Source organism: Phocoena sinus, chromosome 11 (genome assembly GCF_008692025.1).
Source record: "Phocoena sinus isolate mPhoSin1 chromosome 11, mPhoSin1.pri, whole genome shotgun sequence".
NCBI classification, from domain to species: domain Eukaryota; kingdom Metazoa; phylum Chordata; class Mammalia; order Artiodactyla; family Phocoenidae; genus Phocoena; species Phocoena sinus.
Window position 1 is genome coordinate 63,403,967 of NC_045773.1, and position 23,241 is coordinate 63,427,207.

At 57.6% G+C, this 23,241-nt stretch overlaps 4 protein-coding genes across 6 annotated transcripts; 3 read left to right on the forward strand and 1 right to left on the reverse strand.

Moving 5' to 3' along the window:
* Nucleotides 1-1,281: 1,281 nt before the first annotated feature.
* Nucleotides 1,282-8,029, reverse strand: RXRB (retinoid X receptor beta). Of its 2 annotated transcripts, none has more exons than XM_032647926.1 (10): nt 7,589-8,029; nt 6,669-6,916; nt 6,018-6,174; nt 5,474-5,653; nt 4,164-4,336; nt 3,644-3,773; nt 3,308-3,440; nt 3,101-3,204; nt 2,677-2,782; nt 1,282-2,565 (listed from the first exon to the last, which is right to left on the reverse strand). In XM_032647926.1, exons 1-10 carry the CDS (start codon nt 7,827-7,829, stop codon nt 2,418-2,420), a joined length of 1,620 nt encoding a protein of 539 aa, XP_032503817.1. In that variant the 5' UTR covers nt 7,830-8,029; the 3' UTR covers nt 1,282-2,417. The 2 variants fall into 2 exon arrangements, with proteins under 2 accessions (XP_032503817.1, XP_032503818.1); XM_032647927.1 differs by having other exon boundaries at nt 3,101-3,192; nt 7,589-8,018.
* Nucleotides 8,030-8,166: 137 nt separating this feature from the next.
* Nucleotides 8,167-12,472, forward strand: SLC39A7 (solute carrier family 39 member 7). Its single transcript, XM_032647929.1, has 8 exons — nt 8,167-8,291; nt 8,603-9,011; nt 9,101-9,269; nt 9,431-9,484; nt 9,647-9,790; nt 9,939-10,079; nt 10,273-10,469; nt 11,587-12,472. The coding sequence occupies exons 2-8, from the start codon at nt 8,607-8,609 to the stop codon at nt 11,857-11,859; spliced, it is 1,383 nt and encodes a 460-aa protein (XP_032503820.1). The 5' UTR covers nt 8,167-8,291; nt 8,603-8,606; the 3' UTR covers nt 11,860-12,472.
* Nucleotides 12,473-12,681: 209 nt separating this feature from the next.
* On the forward strand, nt 12,682-14,794 carry HSD17B8 (hydroxysteroid 17-beta dehydrogenase 8). 2 transcript variants are annotated; one of them, XM_032647931.1, is made up of 9 exons: nt 12,682-12,750; nt 12,934-13,151; nt 13,254-13,370; nt 13,483-13,575; nt 13,678-13,763; nt 13,855-13,939; nt 14,140-14,182; nt 14,343-14,417; nt 14,601-14,794. In XM_032647931.1, the coding sequence occupies exons 1-9, from the start codon at nt 12,705-12,707 to the stop codon at nt 14,615-14,617; spliced, it is 780 nt and encodes a 259-aa protein (XP_032503822.1). In that variant the 5' UTR covers nt 12,682-12,704; the 3' UTR covers nt 14,618-14,794. The 2 variants fall into 2 exon arrangements, with proteins under 2 accessions (XP_032503822.1, XP_032503823.1); XM_032647932.1 differs by lacking the exon at nt 13,254-13,370 and having other exon boundaries at nt 12,934-13,229.
* Nucleotides 14,795-16,446: 1,652 nt separating this feature from the next.
* RING1 (ring finger protein 1) lies at nt 16,447-20,535 on the forward strand. The gene is made up of 7 exons (XM_032647930.1): nt 16,447-16,623; nt 16,745-16,879; nt 17,816-17,976; nt 18,078-18,293; nt 18,990-19,379; nt 19,562-19,835; nt 20,117-20,535. The coding sequence occupies exons 2-7, from the start codon at nt 16,802-16,804 to the stop codon at nt 20,216-20,218; spliced, it is 1,221 nt and encodes a 406-aa protein (XP_032503821.1). The 5' UTR covers nt 16,447-16,623; nt 16,745-16,801; the 3' UTR covers nt 20,219-20,535.
* Nucleotides 20,536-23,241: the final 2,706 nt, after the last annotated feature.

Sequence of the window (23,241 nt, forward strand, 5' to 3'; positions counted from 1 at the left end):
GTCGGAGGCTGCCGGGTGGCGACAGCTCTCAGTGACCCAGCTCCATGCAGCGAGGCGCCGTCGGGGCTCCGGCGCTGCTCCCTCCTCGGTGGCCGCCGCTCCTGTGTGTCCCCGGCCACCCCGGCAGCCCAGAGCCCCCACCCCGCTCCCGCCCCCGGCCCAGCCCCTGCCTCCAGCCGCCCGCCCACAGCCACCGAGGGAAACCCCACCCCCGATCTCCACCTGGTGTGGGGGTGCGAGTGGGAACCCTCCCTCGCTGACCCTCGGACTGCTCTCCTCTGCTTCTCGCAGAGACTCAGTGGCCTGTACCTTAGGATTCTCTTTTCGGGAACCCCAATATCTCTTCCCCAGTCTCTTTCTTTGGGGGGGCCCAGACGTCCAGTCACAACACCCCTCCTCGTTACTCCCCCTTGGGGGCCCAGAGCCCCCTTTCATTAGAGTCTGGGGCGGGATTTACAGCACAGTGGGAGGGGAGAGGCGGGCCTGGGGGTCGCTACCTCCCCTCACCCCGTCGGGTCTCCATAATTATTTCCCCTCGGCCCGGCCCGCCCGCTGTAATTACAGAGCCTGGCCCGGGGCACGGTATTTATAGACACGGCTATAGATAGCGACTGGGGACCTGCAACCGACGGCCGCGGGGAGCGGGGGTGGGGGGCGAGGCGGGAGGGCCGTTAGGCGGGAGGCCAGAGACTCGACAGACCCACACACAGGCTAATCAGGTCCCAAGGGATGGAAGCAGGGGGACGACGTAACGGCGCCCAGGAGCCCAGGTGGAAAGGCACCCAGTGGAGAGGCGGGGACGCGGGGGGCCGCCGACACTGGTTGGCAGAGTACGGGAAACGGGGTCACTCGGGGACGAGGCCGCCTCCAGGCGGGCAACACAGGAGTAAGCCGCGGCGCTCGGCGCCCAGTGCGCCCCCACGAGCGGGCACGGCGCCGGGTCTGCCCGGAGCCCGAGGCGCGGCCGGAGGGAAGCCCGGAGCGAGCCGAGGCGCCGCCGCCCGCTGGCGCTGGGGGGGCGCCCGCGAACAAGGCGCCTTTGAGAGTCAGCCGCCCCCATCCCTCCGGCCGGCCCCGCCCCCAGGCTGGCACACCCTCTCCCCCCACCTCCGCGACAAAGCGCGCCTTGTGTCCCCCACCCTGCGCCCGCCTCCGAGGCCCCAGGGAACTTAGGCGGCGGCGGCGGCGTCCAGGGAGCCGGTCCGGTGCTCCCGACCGGATACCCTCCCACACGCGGCCCGGTGCGGCGCTGCCCCCACCCCCCCCATACAGTCACCTCAGTCCAGAAAACAGCGATTTTAATTTGAAAGCGATTTTATGTGAGTGAAAGAGAGGGTAAGGGAACCCCGGAGAGAAGAGCCGCAGGGCAAAAATCATGCAGCCCCAGCACCCCATCTCTGCAGGCGGGCCATCTCCCCTCAATTCTGAGGCCAGGAGCCTGTGTCCCCAGCCTACAAGGTGTGTGCCCCGGGCTGGGGGGAGAGCTGGGAGGGGAAGGGTCTGAGGACTACTCACCAAGCCACTTCCCCCCACCCCGCCCTCGCAGCCCAGGCCCCTTCCCCAAGCCAGACGGGAAGAGTGGGGGAGGGGGCCGGGAAGGCCAGTGCTGAAGAGCCAGCCCCGCAGACCACCTCAGGGACCTGCCTTTCCCAAACACCACCTCCACCACTGGCATTTCTTAGTCAACCTGGGAAAGTACAGTACTTCTTTGAGTCTAACTGCAAGTCTCTATCCTCAGAGAAAATTAAAAATAGCACATGGGTTCCTACATCTCCACCCACCCCTTAGCCACCACCACCTTTTTCTTTTTCAGTCTGACGGCAGAAGGTGAAGCGTGAGAGGGGGCTCTGGACATGGGACAGCGACAGGGCCCCTCCTTATTCCAGAGAAGCCCCCATCTGCCAGGCTTGGTTGGAGGAAGGCCTGTCAGAGCCTTACTCCCATGTCCATCCATTTGGGGGGCCTGCCCCCCAATATCCATCTCTGCGGGAGTTCCCATTTCCATTCTTCAGATGGGGGGCTAAGTGAAGCAAGACCAGAAGGGAGCCAGGTCCTGGGAGCAAGGCCAGTGCTCTGTGCTGGGGGAAGGAGAGGCCGTTCCAGGCCAGGGGTAAGAAAGCACCCCCAGATCATGGCAGAGCCAGACAAATTCAGAGACTCAAGGCCACTGAAGGGAGAGGTCCAGCCCTCAAGGGAGAGGTCCAGCCCTCAAAGTGGTCTGGGGTCCCCTCTGACTTGGGATGTCAAGCAAACCCTTGCAGGGTTTAGGGACCCCCCGTTGGAGGTCTCGGTTCTGCCCTATGCTCCTCACCCCACCAAGATTCTAGGAACATGGTCCCTCCCCATCCTGCCCCAAGGCTCAGAGTCCCTTGCCCATGTGCCCTCCTCAAGCGTGAGGAACACGTCTGGGTGTGGGCTCAGGCCAGCTGGTGGGGAGCCTCAAGCATCTCCATGAGGAAGGTGTCGATGGGGGTGTCGCCAATGAGCTTGAAGAAAAACAGATGCTCTAGACACTTAAGGCCTATGGACCTGAGAGCAGGAAGACGCAAGAGCAGCTTGGCAAACCTGAGGAGGGAATGGGAGACATGGAGTGAGAGCTAGAGCCACATGGCACTACCCCCACCCCAGCAGGAGCCTCGGTTCCCACAGCCCCTCAGCCCCACAGCGCCTCCTCACCGGCCCTGCTGCTCAGGGTACTTCTGTTTGCAATAGGTCTCCAGGGACGCGTACACTTTCTCCCGCAGGACCTCTACCTCGCTGGGGTTGGAGAGGCCCTTGGCATCTGGGATGGCAGGGAAGAGAGGAGGAAGAGGAAGGAGGGCAAATCAAATCAGGACAAATGTGGAGGTGTGGCCCACACGATGTCCCTTTTGGGCCCCACCTACACGCCCTTCACCAGATGCCTGGCAAGGGAAGCAGGGCACAATGGGTTTGAGGGATGGGGTTGCAAAGGGAATGTTATCAGCAGATGTGGGTTCTTCTTTGTCAGCTGTGAGATTTCTAGGTTGAGGGGGATAGCTGGGTAACTTAGGAGTCTCCGAAGAAGAGGAGGCTCCAAGGCTGCCTTGGTCTTGAGAGACGGGGGTAATCCTCCTCTTACCTGGATTGAACAGAATGATTGCCCTCAGGCAGCCAAGTTCTGTCTTGTCCATCCTCATGTCACGCATTTTGGACACTAGCTCTGTCAGCACCCTGGAGAGGGACCTGCAGGTCACTCAAAGGTCACAGCTCAGCCAGCCTTGGACACGGACCAGCCTATAGCCCCACCCCCTCGACCGACAGGCCAGCCCAGCCGAGGGCCACTGACCGATCAAAGATGGCTCCCACGCCTGCGGAATGGGCTGAGTTGCGGTGCACGTGAAGACCTGTGGCGAGGAGGATGCCGTCTCGGACATCGATGGATCGGTGAGAGAAGGAGGCAATGAGGAGCTCATTCCAGCCTGGGGGTGGGGGGCGGCAAGGGTGACGAGCCAGGGATCAGGCCATGGGATTGAAAGCACATCAGGGGAAGAGAAGAAGGGGTGGCGAGGTCAATGAGACTGGCTCTCTGAGTATGCAAGGTAAGGCCGCTGGGGTCCCTGAAGGTCAGGAGGTCCAAGAGGGGTCAAATGACAAGAGATTCAAGGAGTCCAAGGTCACTGACCTGCCCGTAGCAGTATGACCTGGTCATCCAGAGGCAAGGAGGAAAAGTGTGGGATCCTCTTTGCCCACTCAACAAGTGTGAAGAGCTGTTTGTCAGCTGCCTGGCAGATGTTAGTCACAGGATCATTTGGCTGCAGGGGAGGAGGGGTGAGAGTTATAGGTTTGGAAGTACACTGGGAGCCCCCCCAACCCCATAAGAGGCTTTTGACACCCCCTCCTTATTTGTAGTCTCTCTTCAAGCCCCACCTGAACCAATTCCTCCTCTTCTAGCATTCAGGAAAACAATTATTAATTTGGGACTTGCCTGTGGTTCTGTGAGTGGATTGTTTTGGGAGTGGGGACGGAGGATGCTATCACACCTACCTCAGATGTCTAAGAGACCTTGTTTGGCGGCACTTCTGGTCCCTGGCAGTGTTAGATGGGTTGTGAGGGGAAGGGAGGGGAGGGGGAGATAGAACAGACCTAGACTCCCGCCTCCCCACCCCCATCAGGAAGAAGAGTAGATTGACCCCAGCACTCACGCTGCTGCCGCTACCCGCCGTTCCCCCAGGACCCTCAACGCCCTGGTCACTCTTCTGCTCCACAGCAAGCTCTGCCTCCAGGATCCTGTCCACGGGCATCTCCTCGGGGGCTCCCCCAGCCCCCTCCCCATCCCCATCCTTGTCCTTCCCCCGCTGACGCTCCTCCTGAACCGCTGAAGGAGAAGGAGGAAGGAGAAAAAAGTAGAAAGTCAGCAGCCAGCCATGAGGAGATTCCAAAATGTCCTTAGGGTCTTATCAGGGTCTCATGGCCCTTAGGAGATATTTATAGAAATTGGGGAAGTCACTGGAAACCATGGCATATTTGTGGCAGTCCAGAAGCAGGACTTATAAAAGAACAGATAAATAAACCCAGAAGAAGTAAAAGGGTGGGTAAAGGAATTACGGAGAAAGCTAGCATTTAAACTGAGAGCCGACTATACACTAGGAAACGTGTCAAGCACACTTTCACGTTCACTCAAGTGTCATAACGACCTCATAACGACCCTGTGAGCTCTTGACCCCATTTTTTAAAATAACGATTTGGGGGCAGTTCATTAAACAGCTTGCCCAAGTTCACACAATACATGGCAAGTCGTATGTCCAAATCTAAGCGTGCCTGATGGCAAATCCGGTGCTCTTCTGACTCAACAAAAAAGCAGGAAAAGGAGCACCGGCCTGGGTCTTCAGAGGTGTGGGTTCTGATCCAAGACCTGCCACTCTTTTGTTGCATGACCTTGGGAAAGCCAGGCTTCAGGCTCATCTTCTCTAAAATGAGGGATGTGACCAACATATACTCCCTAAAGTATCTCTCTCAGAATTCCAGAATCAAGCTTAAGAAGAAAAGATAGAGATTAAAAAAAAAAAAAAAGAAGAAGAAGTCCTGAGGTCTTCAGTAAAGGCTGCAGCTTAAGAGGGTAGAGTCCCAGAGTTTGGAGGAGAGAACACAGATAATAGGGAGATGGAGACCAGAGTGGAAGCACTTGGTCAAAATGAGGAAGAATTACTCAGGTTAGAGAAGGGGAGCTAGAGAAACCCATCATGGGGAAGGAAAACTTATCCTACCCTAGCACCAGACCAGGGAGGGGCAGAGGCCACAGAAGCAAAACCATTAAGAAGGAAACTCAAGGCACCAGGTCAAGGTACCAGAGAGAAGGGCTGACGAGCAGGGGAGAGGGAATCAAATATCGCCCTCTGGAGGAGAGAGAGGAGTCCAGCCTTCCTAAGAGGTATAGTCCTTGCAGTCTTCCCTCCCCCTCCTCCCTCTCTTCCCACAGGGTAGACTGGGAGGCCTGGGTAGGGCAGGCCCTTACCCTCCCTCTTCATGCCGGTGGCCAGGCACTTCTGATAGCGGCAGTACTGACAGCGGTTCCGCTGGCGCTTGTCCACCGTGCAGTCCTTGTTGTCCCGGCACGAGTAGGTCAGGTCCTTACGGATGGTGCGCTTGAAGAAGCCTTTGCAGCCCTCACAGCTGTAAACCCCGTAGTGTTTGCCTGCGAGGGGACAGGAAGAGCAGTAAGACTGCACGCAGACCCTGTGCCACTAGGACTCTTGCCCACCTCCCCCCAGCAAATTTAGTTGAAGTCTGCTCTGTGTTTGCCAAAGAGAGAGATGGGGAACCGGGACATGAGGCATGATCCAGTCTCACTCTTCTCACGGTTCAAAAACCCTATGCCAGCCCCCTCTTCCCTCTGACCACCCCCCCACACCAAATCTGAGCTGCAGGGTCCTTAACTCTCATCAGGCCTCCCCCAGCTCACTTGCTCTAACCAAACTTCAAGAGCCCCTGGGAATCCCACAGGTGATGGTAAATGGTACACGCTCTCTTCCTCTCTGCTGGTCCTCTGAGCCCCATACCTGAGCTTCGGTCCCCGCAGATTGCACATAGCCGTTTGCCAGCCCCAGGGCCACCTGGAGGGGGTGGACAGTGCAGGCCCCGGACCCCTAAGACTGGTGGCTTCACATCTTCAGGGGGGCCAGACCCACCCCCAGGGAGCGACACTGTTGAGTTAATCTGGGTTGGGGGAAATAGGGAAGTCACAGGGAGACTCATTGGGAAGGATAATCTCTCAGAGGGGAGGGACATCATTCCCTACCACCTAGGCAGGGCCCTGCATTGCACGTTACAAAGGACATTATTTACACTGCAGTGCCCGGGAAGGGCCACCCCTGGAGTACAACCCCGAAGAGATGAGACATAAAGGTCCCCCTGAAATTGTGCAACACAGTGGCCCTGAAGGGCTTGTATTTCAGAAGGGTAGATGGAACCAAAAGGGCAAAAAATCACTGATATATGAAAGGGACATCAAGATTAGCTGGGTTCTTTTACAGGGTTGGGGAGGAGGCGTGCACTGAAAGCTCAGTCACCTCAAGAAATGCCAGGGGTCACACAAGGACCACAGACCTGGAAGGTCAGTGGACCATGGGGAAGTTCACACAAGGATCTAGGTCACCAGGAAAACAAGGAAATGAAAGTGGAGAGGCAGTAAGTGGGTCACAACCTCTCACCTGGGGACTGCTGACAGGCCCGGAGAATCCTGGGGGAGCTGGAGGGGGCAGACCAGGGGACCCCATGGAAGAGCTGATGACCGGGAAGGGGGAGCCCAGTGGCGGGGGTGGCATCGGGGGTGGGGGTGGAGCCCCAGAGCCTCCAAGGGATGCAGCTGCTGAAGGGGGTAAGGGTGGCCCCGGAGGAGAAGGGGGAGCGGCCCCCTGGGGAAGGGGATTTGGAGAGGAACTGTCTGGGCTTCGGGAGTCTGGTGAGGGGTACACACAGGCACAGACACACACAGACAGAGGAGACAAAAAGAGAAAATGAGTCTTCGATCATCCAACCGGAGCCTTTAATTCTCTCTCTGATCCCCCCACCGCGCCCCCACCTCACCCCACCCCTTCCCAAGTCCAGAGACACCCTGCTGTCAAACAACGGCTTAACTCCTAATCGTGGTGAGAGAAGGGGGCTGACAGAGGATGATCGTTCAGGTGAGGCAAATTCCAAACAATGCATTTGGTCACCCCAAGCCAGACGCATCTCGTGTGGGTGGGGCAGCACGTGGGGTGGACCAGTCAGCCCCTCCACTCCCAGCTCGTAGCCAGAACGTGCAGAGAAAAGAGATAGGCAGAAGAGACCCCTCCTAGGACAGAGAATTTGCCTTCAAACGTCCAGAGTCCTCAGTCTCGAGGACTAGTGTCCCACGCCTTGGACCTCCGTAGTGCAGGGCCTCAAGCGGCCACCGCTAGGAGGGCGGAAGCTCCCCCTCCCCGCCCCGCCCCGGGGGGAGGGCACTAAGGCCCTCGGGAGGGAGGGGACGCGTGTTTACAAACAAGGGGGCGGGAGCGCCTGGGAAAGAACACCAGGGGAGGGGGGGGGGAAGGGGTTGCTGATAACGCGGTCACTGGCTTGCCGGTCCGTCCGCTAGGTCACTCACCCCGCCCGCTGTCGCCCATCCCGTCCCGTCCAGCCTCCCCCGGCTCCGGCTCCGGGGTTTGTTGTTCTCTGGCTGCCACCGCCGCCGCCGCCGCTGCTGCTGCTGCGGGATCCAGCCAGGGCCGTCGCCGCCGCCACCGGGACGCGACCCCACAATGCATTTCTTTTCGCACCCCCACCGGCCCACACTGCCCTGCGGCATGCCGCTGGGGGAGGAAGGGCGGGCGAGCAGCCCAAGACATGATTCCTGGCTGAGTGTAGGAATACCGAAGAGGTACCAGGGGTTCCCAAGGATTGATCGTTGGACTAGCTGAGCACGAGGAAGCCCCAGAGAAAAAGTCTCTGGCCTTAACCGGGTCGAATTAAGCGCTTCGCTCTGCGCTGTAGCAAAATGACAGCGCCGATGTGGCAGCCATCTTGGTATAGACGGGAAGTCTCCGTGCTAGTTCCCGCCTCCTCGTCTGGTTGGAAACGGAGGAGGCGGTCTCCTCCCGCCTGTTAACCCGCCTAGCCCAGCGTCCCCTCAAATAACCTCCACACCCGCGCATGCGCGCCAGGGCTAGACGGCTTCACCACTACCGGAGTGCCGCCATATTGGTAAAGGTACTGGGACCAAGGTAGAACGGAACTCCCTGTTCTCGCGGGAGCTAGAGGCGGGACTGCCACGTCCGAGCAAACCGGGAAAGGAGAGGATCCCGGAGCCGGTGAGAATTCCCTGTTTTTCCCTACCGTCTTTTTCAGGCCTTTTTCTTCATTTAGTGGGTCGTAGAGACGAGGACGCAGAGAGTCCATATAGTGGAGGATCAAAGCCTAGAGCGGTGTCCCGGGGGCCCTGCATCAGGGATGGGGTTCCGGATAAAGAAAACGAGTCTTGGGAACAGTGTGGGTGGGGACAGGATGGAATGGGGAAGCAGCCCATAGACGTGGACGGAGGGCGCGAACGGAGTAGAGCGGACCCCTCATAGGTATAGAGTTGAGGGTCAAGTGGAGTCACTATCTCTGTCCCTCTGGTCAGCGTGATGGCCAGAGGCCTGGGGGCCCCCCACTGGGTGGCCGTGGGACTGCTGACCTGGGCGGCCTTGGGGCTGCTAGTGGCCGGACACGGGGGTCATGGCGACCTGTACGAAGACCTGCACGAGGACTTCCAGGGCCAAAGCCACAGGCACTCACATGAGGATTTCCACCATGGACACAGCCATGCCCCTGGCCACACTCATGAGAGCATCTGGCATGGGCATACCCACGGTCACGACCATGGACATTCGCATGAGGATTTGCACCATGGCCATAGTCATGGCCACTCTCATGAGAGCGTCTACCGCCGAGGACATGGACATGATCATGAGCACAGCCATGCAATCTATGAGGAGTCTGGGGCTCCAGGCATCAAACAGAACCTGGACACTGTCACTCTCTGGGCCTATGTGAGTCCCCCGGGGATGGAGCAGAGGGGGACTGGTTCGGGATTGTTGGGAAACCCCACACCACTTGACCCCTGACTCTCCCTCGCCAGGCACTGGGGGCCACAGTGCTGATCTCTGCAGCTCCATTTTTCGTCCTCTTCCTTATCCCCGTGGAGTCAAACTCCCCTCGGCACCGCTCTCTGCTCCAGATCTTGCTGAGTTTTGCTTCGGGTGGGCTCTTGGGAGATGCCTTCCTGCACCTCATCCCTCATGCTCTGGGTAAGTGATCTCTAGCTTCTACCTTAAATCTTAATGTATTTCATGCTTTGGACAAGCGGGTTCTTTCCCCTTTGTGATCCCTGACCTTCCAATATTCTGCCAAATACACACCCCTTGGTTGGGGTATTTCCTCATCTGGCTTTGTCTCTCCCTTCCTCCAGAACCTCATTCTCACCACCCTCTGGAGCAGCCTGGACATGGACATTCCCACAGTGGTGAGGAAGGGGCAGGTGAAGGCGTGGGGTTGGGGTGCTGGGGAAGGTCTGTCCCTCCCTATTCTTCTCTTGTGCTTGGGGAGGAAGAGTCTGAAATCAAAATCTCCCTTAAAAAAAAAAAAAAAAAAATCTCCCTTAATGTCTCAATGTATCCATTCCTAGGCCAGGGCCCCATTCTGTCTGTGGGACTGTGGGTCCTCAGTGGAATTGTCGCCTTTCTCGTGGTGGAGAAATTTGTGAGACATGTAAAAGGAGGACATGGACACGGACATGGACACGCTCACGGTCACACACATGGAAGACAGGGTGAGCCCAAGAACAACTTTCATGAAAGCCACCTTTCCATCTCTGAATCTCCTCATTTTATGGTTCTTAGGTGGGAGAAGACTACCCTTATGAGGACATATTGGCAAATCTCTGTTCTCCACTCTTACCAACTGCTTTCTTCCCTCAGGGCGTCCTTCAAAGGAGAAACAGAGCTCAGAGGAAGAAGAAAAGGAAGCAGGGGGGTCGAGGAAAAGCAGAGGAGGGAGCACAAGGTCCAAAGACAGGCCAGTGAAACCTCAGAACTCTGAAGAGGAAAAAGCAGGTTCAGGTGAGGGCCAGCGTTGCATACGCTTGGGCAAGGGGCATCATCATGAATCACATGGAACAACACTGTGGGTGATCACAGGTGTCTGGAAAATACTGAGGCTGGATGTGAAGTGGTCTCTGGGGGGCTGATCAGGGCTGAGACTAGGGGTGATGAATACCTCTAATTGTTTAATCTTCCTTTTCTCCTGTAAAAGACCTACGTGTATCGGGGTACCTGAATCTGGCTGCTGACCTGGCACACAACTTCACGGATGGTCTGGCCATTGGTGCTTCATTTCGAGGGGGTCGGGGACTGGGGATCCTGACCACAATGACTGTTCTGCTACATGAAGTGCCCCATGAAGTCGGGGACTTTGCCATCTTGGTCCAGTCTGGCTGCAGCAAAAAGCAGGTTGGTGATGGTGTGCACCAAACATGGTTGCCTCAAGCCTTTTATCCCCCGCTAACCCACTCCAAACCCAGACTGCCACCCGTTAGTTCCGAACAAGTTGTACTACAGGCATACCTCGTTTTATTGCACTCCTTTATTACACTTAGCAGATATTGCGTTTTTTACAAATTTATAGCAACCCTGCTTCAGCAAGTCTATGGATACAATTTTTGCAACAACATTTGTTTACTTCATGTCTGTGTCACAGTTTGAGTAATTCTTGAAACACTTCAAACTTCGTTATTATCATACTTGTTACGTTGATCTGTGATCAGTGATCTCTGATGTTACTATAGCAAAAAGATTGCAACTTGTTGAAGGCTTACGTGATGGTTAGCATTTTTTATCAGTAGAGTATTTTGTTTGTGTGTGGTACGCGGGCCTCTCACCGCCGCGGCCCCTCCCGTTGCGGAGCACAGGCTCCAGACGCGCAGGCCCAGCAGCCATGGCCCACGGGCCCAGCCGCTCCGAGGCATGTGGGATCTTCCTGGACCGGGGCACGAACCTGCGTCGCCTGCATCGGCAGGCAGACTCTCAACCACTGCACCACCAGGGAAGCCCTCGGTAGAGTATTTTTTAACTAAGCTACGTACGTTGTAGGCATAATGCTACTGCATACTTACAGGATAGTGTAAATATATGCATTGGGAAACCAAAAAGACTTATGTGACTTGCTTTATTGTGATGGCCTGGGACTGAACTCACAATATCTCCGAGGTATGCCTGTATTGTTAACAACAGATCCTCTAGAAACGAGGCGGAAGAAGTTCTGTTTCTTTGTCTTGTAGCTCAGTAGTTCTTGAACTGTGGTCCATAGCCATCTGAATGTTTTCTGGGGGTGTTTCACACCATGCCCCTGACCCTGACCTATTGAGTCAGAAGGTCTGTGGAAAGGACCTCTTTGATCTAAGATTTTTCAGAAAATGTCTATTCTAGATCCCCTTCTTTTTGCCTTACTATTTAGTTTCTAAAGACATGCATCTTATCCATGTACACTTATACCCCTCCAGCCACATCTAAACCACTGATAACCTTTAGATGTTGGTGAGTGCCTCTCTCTCTCTTTTCTGCCCACCAGGCGATGCGTCTACAACTACTGACGGCAATAGGGGCACTGGCAGGCACAGCCTGTGCCCTCCTAACTGAAGGAGGGGCAGTGGGCAGTGAAGTTGCAGGTGGCACAGGTCCTGGCTGGGTTCTGCCATTCACTGCAGGTGGCTTTATCTATGTAGCAACGGTGTCAGTGTTGCCTGAGCTGTTGAGGGAGGCATCACCATTGCAATCACTTCTGGAGGTGCTGGGGCTGCTGGGGGGAGTTTTCATGATGGTGCTGATTGCCCACCTTGAGTGAGAGGTGAGGTAAACCAGCCCCACCCCAGCCCCAAACCTCTAGCCTCTAAACCCTCCAGGTCAGGGGTCTGTGGAAGTTGGGGGCCCTGGCCTGGGACATCTGCCAAAGGAGGGAGTTGTATCCTAGGGAGGTGGCGACTTTGTCTTGAAAGCTATCAAGATTTGGCAGTCTTACAGGGGCTGCAGAGGTGAGAATGACAGCCCAGAGGGACCATAGTGTTGGGCATGTGCTGACCATGTTGTTGGGTTTGGGGACTAAGTGGGGCCATGAAGAAGGCTGGAAGAGAGAGGAGTCACGGCAGCCTACCCCATATCCCCCACCCCACCTATTCACAGAGGACCAAGCTGCCACACACTGGCTTCTCCAGGGTCCACCTCCCTCTCTCCCACCGGTTGGTGGAAACTCCAGGGAAGACCAGAGCCCTGAAGTGGGTAGCAGAAGTCGGGGATAAACATCAATCGTGTGTCCTGATTTGGGAGTGATTGGGGGGGAGGGGGGCTAGTTGCTACTCTCATGGCCTGATTTTTCTTTTGTTTGTATTCTTTTATATCACTGTTTGAATGGGGAAGGAGGGGTGGTGACCGGAAATAAAATCCTTGGATCTTCCGCTCCACGCGCAGTCTTTGTCCTTTTTGGGGGGAATGGGGGCCCCCTCTTCTCCCGGCTCCACTGGCCCCCAAGCTTTGGTGTCTGGCCACGCCCCCGCGGTTGGAGGTCTGCCTGCGCGGGTGGCCGCCAGTGGCCTAACGCTGGCGGGTCTTCGATTGGTCCGGCTTTGCTCTCGCCGCGCCCCCTCTGCGCTCGGATTGGCTCAGCGCTAGGGGCCCGCCCACTCGCCACCCGCCATGGCGTCTCAGCTCCGGCTTCGCTTCGCGCTGTCTCTGGTCACAGGTTGGGGGGGGGGGTGTCCTCTCCCAGGGTGGGTTGGTGTGCTAGAGTGACGTCGGGGCGCGCCCTCGGACTCTACAACCGCTGTGGCCTGTGGTCCGAATTTTACTAACTTTGCGCCCTGTTGACTTCTGACCCCTGCCCACTTCTCCCTCCCCCCCTCCCGCATGTTCTCTCCCATCTCAGGTGCTGGTAGTGGCATCGGCCGAGCAGTAGGTGTGCGCCTGGCCGCTGAGGGGGCCACTGTGGCCGCTTGCGACCTGGACGGGGCAGCGGCACGGGAGACGGTGCGGCTGCTGGGAGGGCCGGGGAGCCACGAGGGGGCACCCCGCGGGGCCCATGCAGCCTTCCAGGCTGACGTGTCCGAGGCCGGGGCCGTCAGGCGCCTGCTGGATCAAGTGCAGGTGAAAAAGCGAGACGACGTCGCCCCCTTTAAAGCCCTAACGTTGCCTCCAGTGCCCTCGGCTCTACAAGGTTTTTTGGTGTGTAACCTACCCCTTACATAGGCCTGCTTTTCTCGCCCGCCATCTGTCGTTGTGTCCTGTGCGGGCATCACCAGGGATGAGTTTCTGCTCCAAATGTCTGAGGATGACTGGGACAAAGTCATAGCTGTCAACCTCAAGGTGGTGATCTCTGAACCCATGACTTCTGGGCCCTCTAGCCTGGGGAGGGAGTTGGAGGAGTGTCACCCCTGCTGATCCTTTCTGCCTTGTTACTTTCTCTCCCCACCCCCAGGGCATCTTTCTAGTCACTCAGGCTGCAGCCCAAGCCCTGGTGTCCAGCGGCTGTCCTGGCTCCATCATCAACATCAGTAGCATCGTAGGGAAGGTCAGGTTGAGTTGGGACGAGGTCAGCCAGCCAAGTTGGCACAGAGAGGAGAGCCCCTCCTTAGGACTCCCAGCTTAACCCCAATCTCTGGCTCACCCAAAGGTGGGGAACGTGGGACAGACAAACTACGCAGCATCCAAGGCTGGAGTGGTTGGGCTGACCCAGACTGCAGCCCGGGAGCTTGGACGGTTGGTCAGACACCTGGGGCCATGTGGAAGGTCTGAGGGAGGGTCAGTGTTCAGTCCTCTCTGGAGTCAGCAGCCACTCTCCTTTCCACAGACATGGGATCCGCTGTAACTCTGTCCTCCCAGGGTTCATTAAAACACCCATGACACAGAAAGTGCCACAGAAAGTACTGGACAAGGTAGGAGACTGTGGGTGAAGGGCAGAATCATTCAGAGAGCCAACCTCTCTGGGCTTCAGAGAGAGGATGCTGGGCCCAGTGAGGGGCATATTCAGCAAGCGTATAAGGAATGACGACCAAAAAAAGTCACAGACTCGGTCTACAAAAAAAAAAAAAAAACCATGAAAAAAACCTTCACTCACACGAGTGTTTCCTTACAGGTGACTGGAATGATCCCAGTGGGACATATGGGGGACCCTGAGGGTGAGTGCAGAGGGGGCCTGAATGAAGAGATCCCGAGGTCTGTGGTATCTGAGAGGGTCTCACCAGGATTGGTGGTTGGGGGAGGGATGATTCTGGTAGGAGGCTACTTTGGGTCTGTGAGAGTGAGTAGGATTCTGCCCTCTCCCCACCATTCCCGTAGATGTGGCAGATGTGGTCGCGTTCTTGGCATCTGAAGACAGTGGATACATCACAGGGGCGTCAGTGGAAGTCACTGGTATGAGGCCATCAGGGGGAGGAAGAGGGCAGAGAAGTGGAACCCAGAAAGCAAATGAGGGGAGTCTGGAGCCACTGAGGGAAGGGCAGAAGTTCCCATAGGCCAAGGACAGAAGTGGATGCCTCCCCCCCAGCCCATTTGTCTCCACCTATACATCTGTCCAAATGTTTCTGCCCCTCCCAGGAGGTCTTTTCATGTAACTGCCTCAAGGACCCCGGACTCTGCTCACTATTCCACCACTCTGCCGGGACTCCTGCTGATGAGGACTCTGAGTTCCCAGGCTACAAAAGGGGTGGCAGTGTATGGCTCAGGAATGCTGAATATGGGAGGCAGGGGTGCTTGTGACCCTAATAAATTCCAAATCCTCTTCCCTGCCACCTCCGGTTCTTCTTGTGTCCAAGTCCTCAGACCCTTCGCCACCTCCCCCTCCTTTCCCTTTCGCGAAGGATTGTTCCCTTTCACTGCCTGGTCTCCCAGGGCAACCCCCGCCGCCGGGTATGAGAGGAGAGAGTGTGTGTCACTGTGTGTGCGTGACACTCTGGGTCTTTTGGAGGGAGGGGCTCTCTGCCCCACCCCCTTCCACTGATCCTGCAGCCCCAGTCCCCTCCCCCAATTCCCTGGGTTCTTATGGTCCCCAAGGGTGATTTGTTCATGGCCCCATCGTAGTATCCAGTCTATCCTTGGGAGGGGGTCTTGGAACAGGTGGCCCTCCCCCACCCCTCTCCTTTCTCTGAGTCCCCCCCTCCCCTTTCTCTCCACCTTACAATAGCTGCAGCCGGCCGGGGGTCGGATGGGGGGGATTAGGGGAGGGGGCCAGGATTAGGGGAATGGGCCAGCCGATGAAAGGGGCTGGAGGAGAGCAGAAGGGAGGGAGGGGGCTGGGAGGAGGAGGAGGAAGGGGAGGGGGTCCGCGCTAATCGACTCTGGAGCCCACATAAGGACTGGCCACGGACTGAAGGAGAGGACAGGGAAGTAGGGGGGAACTGGGGGAGGGGGCGAGGGGACCCACTGCTGCCTTGTCCCAGAAAGAGGCCACCCCCTGGCAGTTGCAGCCCAAGTCCGGGAGCCCCAGTTCAAGCTGGAGGAGACAGACGCCCATCACGGTCTCTTTTCCCCCGTATCCCTCTCATCCCCTGCCCTCAATGGGGATCGCTCTGCCCCTTCCTCTTCTCTTCCCTCCCGGTCCCCTTCCTTTACTGGGAAGTCCTGGAGGAGACTTCTGCCCACTTCCCACTCCAGACATTCGGCCCCTTGTGCCCCCCACCTACACGCGCACAACCGCTCCCCGATAGGGGCCCCATCCTGTGTGTGTGTGTGTGTGTGTGTGTGTGTGTGTGTGTGTCCCTGCTTCCGCGTGGTGTCTCCATTCCCCCATACCTCCCGTGTGCCTCCCGCCCCCGCCCCGGGCCGCGGCTCTTGATTGTCCAAACGCAATTCTCGAGTCTCTAGCTCTGGCCGAGAGTTGAGTCTGGACGTCCCGAGCCGTCGCCCCCAAACCTCGAAGGGAGAGCGGGTCGGAGGGTCTAGGGAGAGCCAAAGCGGAGGGTGGAGCAGGTCACCAGGGTGGTAAGGGAATCCCGGGCGCGTTGGAACTTAGTTGCGTTCACAGGACTGAAGGACCGTAACGGCAGAGGCTCCTCTGCAACTCTTTTTTCCCCGGAATCCCGGGCTGGGGTTATGGAGAAGTTGTGTGTGGGGAGGAGGGGCGCCCTTCCCCAGAGCCGCCAGGGGACGCGGAATGGGGGAGGTGGCCCCTTTTCCAATTCCCTCTGTCCCCTCCCGGGGTCCGAGAGATCCCAGGCCCCGCCCTCCAGAGCGGAGGCCCCGAGTGGGGGCCTTGGAAGGGGACAGTGGCTGAGGTCGGCCGCGCGACGGTGCTGGCCAGGGGACGGAGACTGCGGTCTCCACGTAGCGTGGGACTCCGGGGACGCCGGCTGCTCGCGGGGGCCGTGGGGAATCTGGGCATCCACGTCGCGTCCCACCCGCGCCGCGACTGGCGGGTGACGTCTCCGCCGGCGGGGGGTGGAGTGGAGTGGAGGGGCAGGCGGAAGTGACGTAGGGCCCCAGCGCCCGGGCCATGGCGGCGGCGGCGGCGGCAGCGGGAGCTGCTGTCTGAGCAGCGGCTGCGGACCGAGGGAACTCGGCCGGGGAGCCCGGGCCCCGGAAGAGGCGCTGTGGCGGCGGGAGCGCGGACAGCTGGAAGCTGGTGAGGGGCCGCGCCGGCGCGGAGTGGGGGGCGGAGGAGGGAGCCTAGGGAGGGCGGGGTCTCCGCGAGGGGCGGCCCCCCTAACACCCTTCCTCCCCTTCCCCCTTCCCCCACTCCCCAGCCTACCTCTCCTCCTCCCCGGCGGTGGAGCCCTCGTGGGGGTCTGTGCCCGGTCACCATGACGACGCCGGCGAATGCCCAGAATGCCAGCAAAACGTGGGAACTGAGTCTGTATGAGCTCCACCGGACCCCTCAGGTGACAGGGATTCTCCCTTTACAACTTACTCCTTTTCCCCAGACCCCTCCATCCCCAGACCCCCATTTCACAGCCTCTTCCATTTCTTGCCCCATTCTGCCCGATTTCACACTCCCTGGCCCTACCTTTGAATTACCTTAATCTTTCAAAGCGTTTTCACATTTATCTCATTTAATCCTCAAAACAGACGTGCCAGAGAGGTAGAGCAAGTATTACTATCTTCATTTGAAAGATAGTAAACAGGCTGAAATTACCTTCCCCGTTCCTCAGGTCCGCATCATAGGTCAGTGCATTTAAGACTCATCTTGGGAGTTTATTAAAAATGGAATTCCCGCTGGCCCTACCTGTAACATTGTGATACAGTAAAGGGATGCTTTTTTTTTTTTTTTTTTTTTTTTTTTTTTTTTTTTTTTTGCGGTACGCGGGCCTCCCACTGTTGTGGCCTCTCCCACTGCGGAGCACAGGCTCCAGACGCGCAGGTCCAGCGGCCATGGCTCACGGGCCCAGCCGCTCCACGGCATGTGGGATCCTCCTGGACCGGGGCACGAACCCGTGTCCCCTGCATCCGCAGGCTGACTCTCAACCACTGTGCCACCAGGGAAGCCCCAGAATCTGCATTTTTAACCTGCATCCTAGGGGATTCTGATATAGGTAGTACCAGGACTGCACTGTAAGAAATTCTGTTGACCAAGTAAGTCTTCCACAGATGGAAAATCTGTGCCACGCCCACCCCCAGGCCTATCACCAAACCTCAGATCCTCCTATTCCAAAGCTCCTACTCTTAGAATTCCCAATTTCCTCAAGTGGCCAACGTGAGGTACCCAGATTCTGACATCTCACTGTATTTCTCAAGACTCCAATTTCATGGACCACTTGTTTCTAAAACCCCTTTCCCCCCAACCCACCCACCACCTTTCCACTCATCGACGCCTCCAGGAAGCCATCATGGATGGCACAGAGATTGCAGTTTCCCCTCGGTCACTGCATTCAGAGCTCATGTGCCCCATCTGCCTGGACATGCTGAAGAATACGATGACAACCAAGGAGTGCCTCCACCGATTCTGCTCTGATTGCATTGTCACGGCCCTGCGCAGCGGGTAACAGGAGGGACAGGTTTGAGATGGGGGGAGGGGGACAAGAGTTGGACCTTCCATGCCCTGGTGACTGACTCCTCAGGGACTCCTTTCTCCCACACCAGGAACAAGGAGTGCCCTACCTGCCGAAAGAAGCTGGTATCCAAGCGGTCTCTGCGGCCAGACCCCAACTTCGATGCTCTGATCTCTAAGATCTACCCCAGCCGGGAGGAATATGAAGCCCACCAAGACAGGGTGCTCATCCGCCTCAGCCGCCTGCACAACCAGCAGGCGCTGAGCTCCAGCATTGAGGAGGGGCTGCGAATGCAGGCCATGCACAGGTTCGGGGGCCACGAAGAAGGTGGCAGCAGTGCTGATGGGACAGATCCGTGGGTCAGACTCCTGGGCTGTCTTTGCTTCTAAGCCTCAGCATCCTGAGTGCTGATCACAGTCTAACTGTCATGCCTGGAGGTCATGGATGTAAACTGTAGCTTGTACTACTGTTCTTAAGGAAATAGCTCATCTTCTAACTTTCTAGAAGTTAGAACAGTAGAGTGCTTTTTGAGCATGAGCTCTGAGTTCACACTGCTGGGAATTAAATCACCTCCTGGTCCAGCATCACTCAGTCTTTAATGTGTATCCAGATTACCTGAGAGTCTTGTTAAAAATGCAGATTCTGATTCAGTAGGTCACAAGTTGGGCCTGAGATTCTGCGTCTCTACAAGGCTGTGCTACTGGTTCTTGGACCACACTTTGAGAGACAAAGAGACTATGGTCTCAAACTAGTTACTTAACCTCTCTAAGCCTCAGTTTCCTCAACCATAAAATAGAGATGATATAATTACCTGTGTCCGTAGCATCTGTATAATTTGAGGCAATCAGTGCAAAATACTTAACAATGTGCTTAGCATGTAGTCAGTATGTAATAAATATTAGGTATCATCATTAAGATTTCCCTGATCTCTTAATTCTCTGAAGTTTAAAATCTAAACCCCTTATCCTTGGTGCTTTCTAACCTCAACCACTTGTTTCCACAGGGCCCAGCGTGTGAGGCGGCCGATGCCTGGGTCAGATCAGACCACAACGATGAGTGGGGGGGAAGGAGAGCCTGGGGAGGGAGAGGGGGATGGAGAGGATGTGAGCTCAGACTCCGCCCCTGACTCTGCCCCAGGCCCTGCTCCCAAGCGACCCCGTGGAGGGGGCGCAGGGGGGAGCAGTGTAGGGACAGGGGGAGGAGGCGCTGGTGGGGTGGGTGGGGGTGCCGGTTCTGAAGACTCTGGTGACCGGGGAGGGACCCTGGGAGGGGGAACCCTGGGCCCCCCAAGCCCTCCCGGGGCTCCCAGTCCCCCAGAGCCAGGTGGAGAAATTGAGCTCGTGTTCCGGCCCCACCCCCTGCTCGTGGAGAAGGGAGAATACTGCCAGACTAGGTGAGAGCTTCGTCCTTCCCCAGACCACTGAGAAACCAAAGGTCTCATGATCTTCCATCAGAATTGGGCTTCGCCCAAACCCAGAAAGAATCCCTAACCCAGAGGCCCTTTGGGAAATCCCCAACTTCCCTTCTCCATTTGAGGCTTCCTGTACCCTCAACCTGCCCTCTCTCCCACTCCAGGTATGTGAAGACAACTGGGAATGCCACAGTGGACCATCTCTCCAAGTACTTGGCCCTGCGCATTGCCCTGGAACGGAGGCAGCAGCAAGAGGCGGGGGAGCCAGGAGGGCCTGGAGGGGGCGCCTCTGACGCCGGAGGACCTGATGGGGGAGGTGGGGAGGGTGGGGGTGCCGGAGGAGGTGAGGGCCCTGAAGAGCCTGCCTTGCCCAGTCTGGAGGGTGTCAGCGAAAAGCAGTATACCATCTACATCGCCCCCGGGGGCGGAGCTTTCACGGTGAGAGCCTCTGAGGGCAGCGGTGTGAGAGGAGAGGAGGGAGAGTGGCCTGGGGATGCAGAACCGAGATCCTGACCTCCTAACTGACCAGCCCTCTTCTCCCTCTGCATCTCCCATCTCTCCCTTCTCTGTCCATCCTTCTTCCCCATCATCCGTGTCCGTGATTTGCCCCATTTATTATTCCTTCTTCCTTTCTCTTTTCTCCTCTCATTCATTTCCTTTACCATCTTTCCCAACTTACTTTCCTCTTCCCTCTCCTCTCCCATCCACCCCCTCTGTAGACACTGAATGGCTCTCTAACCCTGGAGCTGGTGAATGAGAAGTTCTGGAAAGTGTCCCGACCACTGGAGCTCTGCTATGCCCCCACCAAGGATCCAAAGTGACCCCTCAAGGGGACAGCCAGGGGATGGGGACCATGGGGTGTCCCTGAGTCCTGGCCCACCACCCAGCTTCTTTGTCCCCCAGAGCCCCCCAGCCCGGCCAGCCAGCAAGAGGACACAAATGAGGACAAGTGGCTTTTATACAAAGTATCTATATCAGATTCTTCTATATTGTACAGAGTGGGGCCTGTGCCCCCATCTACTGCCTTTTCTATTGCCCCCAACCTCCCATCCATGCAAGATGTTGGGAAGGGTGAAGAGCCCTTCCCTTCATACCCTTCTACCAACAACAACAAATTTGCTTTTATTCCTCTTTGAAACCTGTGGTTTTGTGTCTCTTTATCAGGGGGTTCCTAGAAGGAGAGGAAAACAAAGATCAGGGAGGGAACCCTAGAAATCATGTAGAATCAGCCTTGGAAATGGGGAGGAAATGTCAAAGGGTATTCACGGTGTGTAGATCCCATTTTCCTGAACCTTCAAATCAGCAAATGTGAACGAAAATTGGAAGGACCTGTGAAGCTGTAAGAGACAGGGTGGAGAGCCGAGAGGTGTGAAGTCAGATCCCAAGATTTACCCCTATGACCTGAATGCCCAGGCTGAGATCCCGGGTTTCAATACCACAGGGAAAGAAGGAAAGTGGCTCAAGAGGGTGATACGGCAGGCCCGAGATGTTTGGAAGGGGTACAATTCCTCGTCCCTGCGAGAAGCTGGTTTCTAAAGCTGGAGAGAAAAGGCGTGGATGGGGGGAGGGCTGCGAGAACCTCCCTGCACATATCCCGCCCCCGGGTAGCCTCCCGAAGAAGACGGGCAGGGCCAGGGACTACAGTTCCCAGGAGCGAGCGAGCCGGTCGGTGCCCGCCGAGCCGCGGGGCCGAGCGGAGGGAGGGCTGCCCGGGAGTTGTAGTTCTGTGCCGGTCCCGGCGGCAGCGGAGAGCCCAGGTGGGGGCATCCAGTAAAGCGCTCGCTGCTCCGCACCCCCCACGCCTCGAGTTCCGCGGGCGGGGCCCGGGGTCAGGGGCCCACGTAGCGCGCCACGCTCCGGCGAGGTGGAGAGGATCGCCTCCCCAGGAGGGACTGACGCTGTCTCCCGCCACCCACTTTGGCCTCTCTGCCCCTCACTTCCTGTTTCCGTTGCCCTTCGCGCCCCCACCCCACTCCGCCCCAAATTCCCTTGGCTCGGTCAGTCTCGGGCCTCCCGGCTGAGGAGTCAGCCTCGGCGTCAGACTCGCCGGCCCGAGGGCACCTCACTCCACGCTTGGCGTTTCTCGTTTGCTGCCCGTCGTCCCTTTCACCCTCAGTACGACGGACGCAGGGGGTACCCTCCAGCCCAGGTGACCGCGCGCCCACCCCCGAGACCTCTCGCCCTGTAGAAATAGACAACACCCACTTCACTCTCGTAGAAGCCCCTTTCTACCCCCGCCTCCCTGGATCCCCGATCCTGGCTCCCCTTTTCTCCCACCCCAGGCATCCACGGGGGCGACGCTCCCGGGATGTGAGGGCGGGAGGAAGGTGGGCGTCGCTCTCGGAGTTTCAAGGGAGAGAAAACGATGGCGAGGAGTTGCGGGAGGTACCGAGGTGGAAGCCGAAGAGTCTGGAATGAACCCGGCTTCTCTTCTGGTTCCAGCGGCTGCCCGGAGCGACACTTCCTCACTCTCCTCGTTCTCGCCAGCCCTACCCGACCCGGTGGCCCTTCTGCCTCTCCCCCCGCCCTCTGGCTTCGCTCTGGAGCCGCCTGCGGGCCTTGGTCCCCGGTCTCTCCTCTCCTAGGGCCCCAGTCCACACCACGGCCCACCCTCTCCGCCGTTCCGCTTCTCACGCTCCTCCTCGGACCCCTCTCTGCTGCCAGTGCTCTGTCGCCCTCCTCTGCCCCCGAGACGCTGAACTTCGTAGGCTGCCTGTTTCTTTAGATGGCACCGTGTGAGTGACATACAGAACTGTTGCTCCAGGTCCATCTCCCCTGCCCACAACAAAGAAAAAATGACTACCTGACCTGACCAGGCGTTCCCCTTCCCCAATGCTGGCAGAAGGGGGCGGGGGTTGCTCCAATTCTGTTCCACCCCCACTCCCTGAGATAGCTCCCCAAGTCTTTCAGCCTCTGTCAGTGAAGCCTGCACCTATGGGTGAGGCAAAGTGAGAGACACAAAGTATACAAAAGGGAACCTGATTATTTTGTTGAGAGACAAGATACAGAGGATAAAAGGAGAGTACCCAGAGGAGCAAGGTGGAGAAAGAAAGACATTAGGTTCAGACTGATCGGGGTCCAAATCTCCACCTCGCCACTTAGAAACAACACGACCTCACATAGGAAAGGGACTTGCGAGGTGGGGCCCGCAGTTGTGTATTAACAAGCCCTCCACGTGAATCTGATGTGCTCGGGGCCCAGAACCCCTGCAGTAGATGCTCTGGTCCTTACAGTGAATGACAAGTGTCCCCTTGGAGGGATGCCAGGCCTCAGGGCAGGGGCATCACTGGAAGCTGCAGGGTGGTCAGGAAGAGCTTCTCAGAGGAGGTGCCACCAGGCTGGATGGACGGGAGGGAAGAAGGAAGTAGGTGGGGGGCCTGTGGGGGAGGGGAGCCTCTCTCTCTGTTAGTCTTCCCCTCATTTTATCTCTTGGTCCCCAAACCGTAGCAGATTATGTGTCTAAGTGCAGAAGCTGAGCCCCAGAGCCCAGGACCAAAGGAGACCCCTGCCCAGGTGACGCCTAACCCTGAGGGCTTGGTTGTCACTCAGCTGCCCTCAAAACCCTGGCAAACTGCTAACGGGAAAGTTGTGCCCTGGGTTCCTCAGGGCGGGGCTCAGCCTGCCTGTGCCACCTTGGTCTCTCTGCCTCCCCCTCCTCCTGGCTGCTCTCACCTTCATCCCCCTCCCCCACAGGCTGGGAGCCAAGGCAGAGGAGAAGGAGAAGGCAGGACAGACCTCCAGCTCCCCATCTACCCCTTGACCCCTCTGCTGTCACAGCTGACCCTGTCCCACGTCCCTCCCAGCAGCCCCTGCCCCAACCCCAAAGCCCTTTTCTGGCCTGGAC

Coding starts and splice junctions, on each gene's coding strand:
- HSD17B8 (XM_032647931.1), top strand. CDS start 12,705: ATGGCGTCTCAGCTCCGGCTTCGCTTCGCGCTGTCTCTGGTCACAG. Junction 13,371..13,482: donor TCATAGCTGTCAACCTCAAG/GTGGTGATCTCT, acceptor CCCCACCCCCAG/GGCATCTTTCTAGTCACTCA. Junction 14,183..14,342: donor ACATATGGGGGACCCTGAGG/GTGAGTGCAGAG, acceptor CCATTCCCGTAG/ATGTGGCAGATGTGGTCGCG.
- SLC39A7 (XM_032647929.1), top strand. CDS start 8,607: ATGGCCAGAGGCCTGGGGGCCCCCCACTGGGTGGCCGTGGGACTGCTG. Junction 9,012..9,100: donor CTGTCACTCTCTGGGCCTAT/GTGAGTCCCCCG, acceptor CTCCCTCGCCAG/GCACTGGGGGCCACAGTGCT. Junction 9,485..9,646: donor ACATGGACATTCCCACAGTG/GTGAGGAAGGGG, acceptor ATCCATTCCTAG/GCCAGGGCCCCATTCTGTCT.
- RXRB (XM_032647926.1), bottom strand. CDS start 7,829: ATGTCTTGGGCTGCTCGCCCGCCCTTCCTCCCCCAGCGGCATGCCGCA. Junction 6,917..7,588: donor GATGGGCGACAGCGGGCGGG/GTGAGTGACCTA, acceptor ACCCCTCACCAG/ACTCCCGAAGCCCAGACAGT. Junction 4,337..5,473: donor CACCGGCATGAAGAGGGAGG/GTAAGGGCCTGC, acceptor CTTCTCCTTCAG/CGGTTCAGGAGGAGCGTCAG.
- RING1 (XM_032647930.1), top strand. CDS start 16,802: ATGACGACGCCGGCGAATGCCCAGAATGCCAGCAAAACGTGGGAACTG. Junction 17,977..18,077: donor GTCACGGCCCTGCGCAGCGG/GTAACAGGAGGG, acceptor CTCCCACACCAG/GAACAAGGAGTGCCCTACCT. Junction 18,294..18,989: donor CGAATGCAGGCCATGCACAG/GTTCGGGGGCCA, acceptor TTGTTTCCACAG/GGCCCAGCGTGTGAGGCGGC.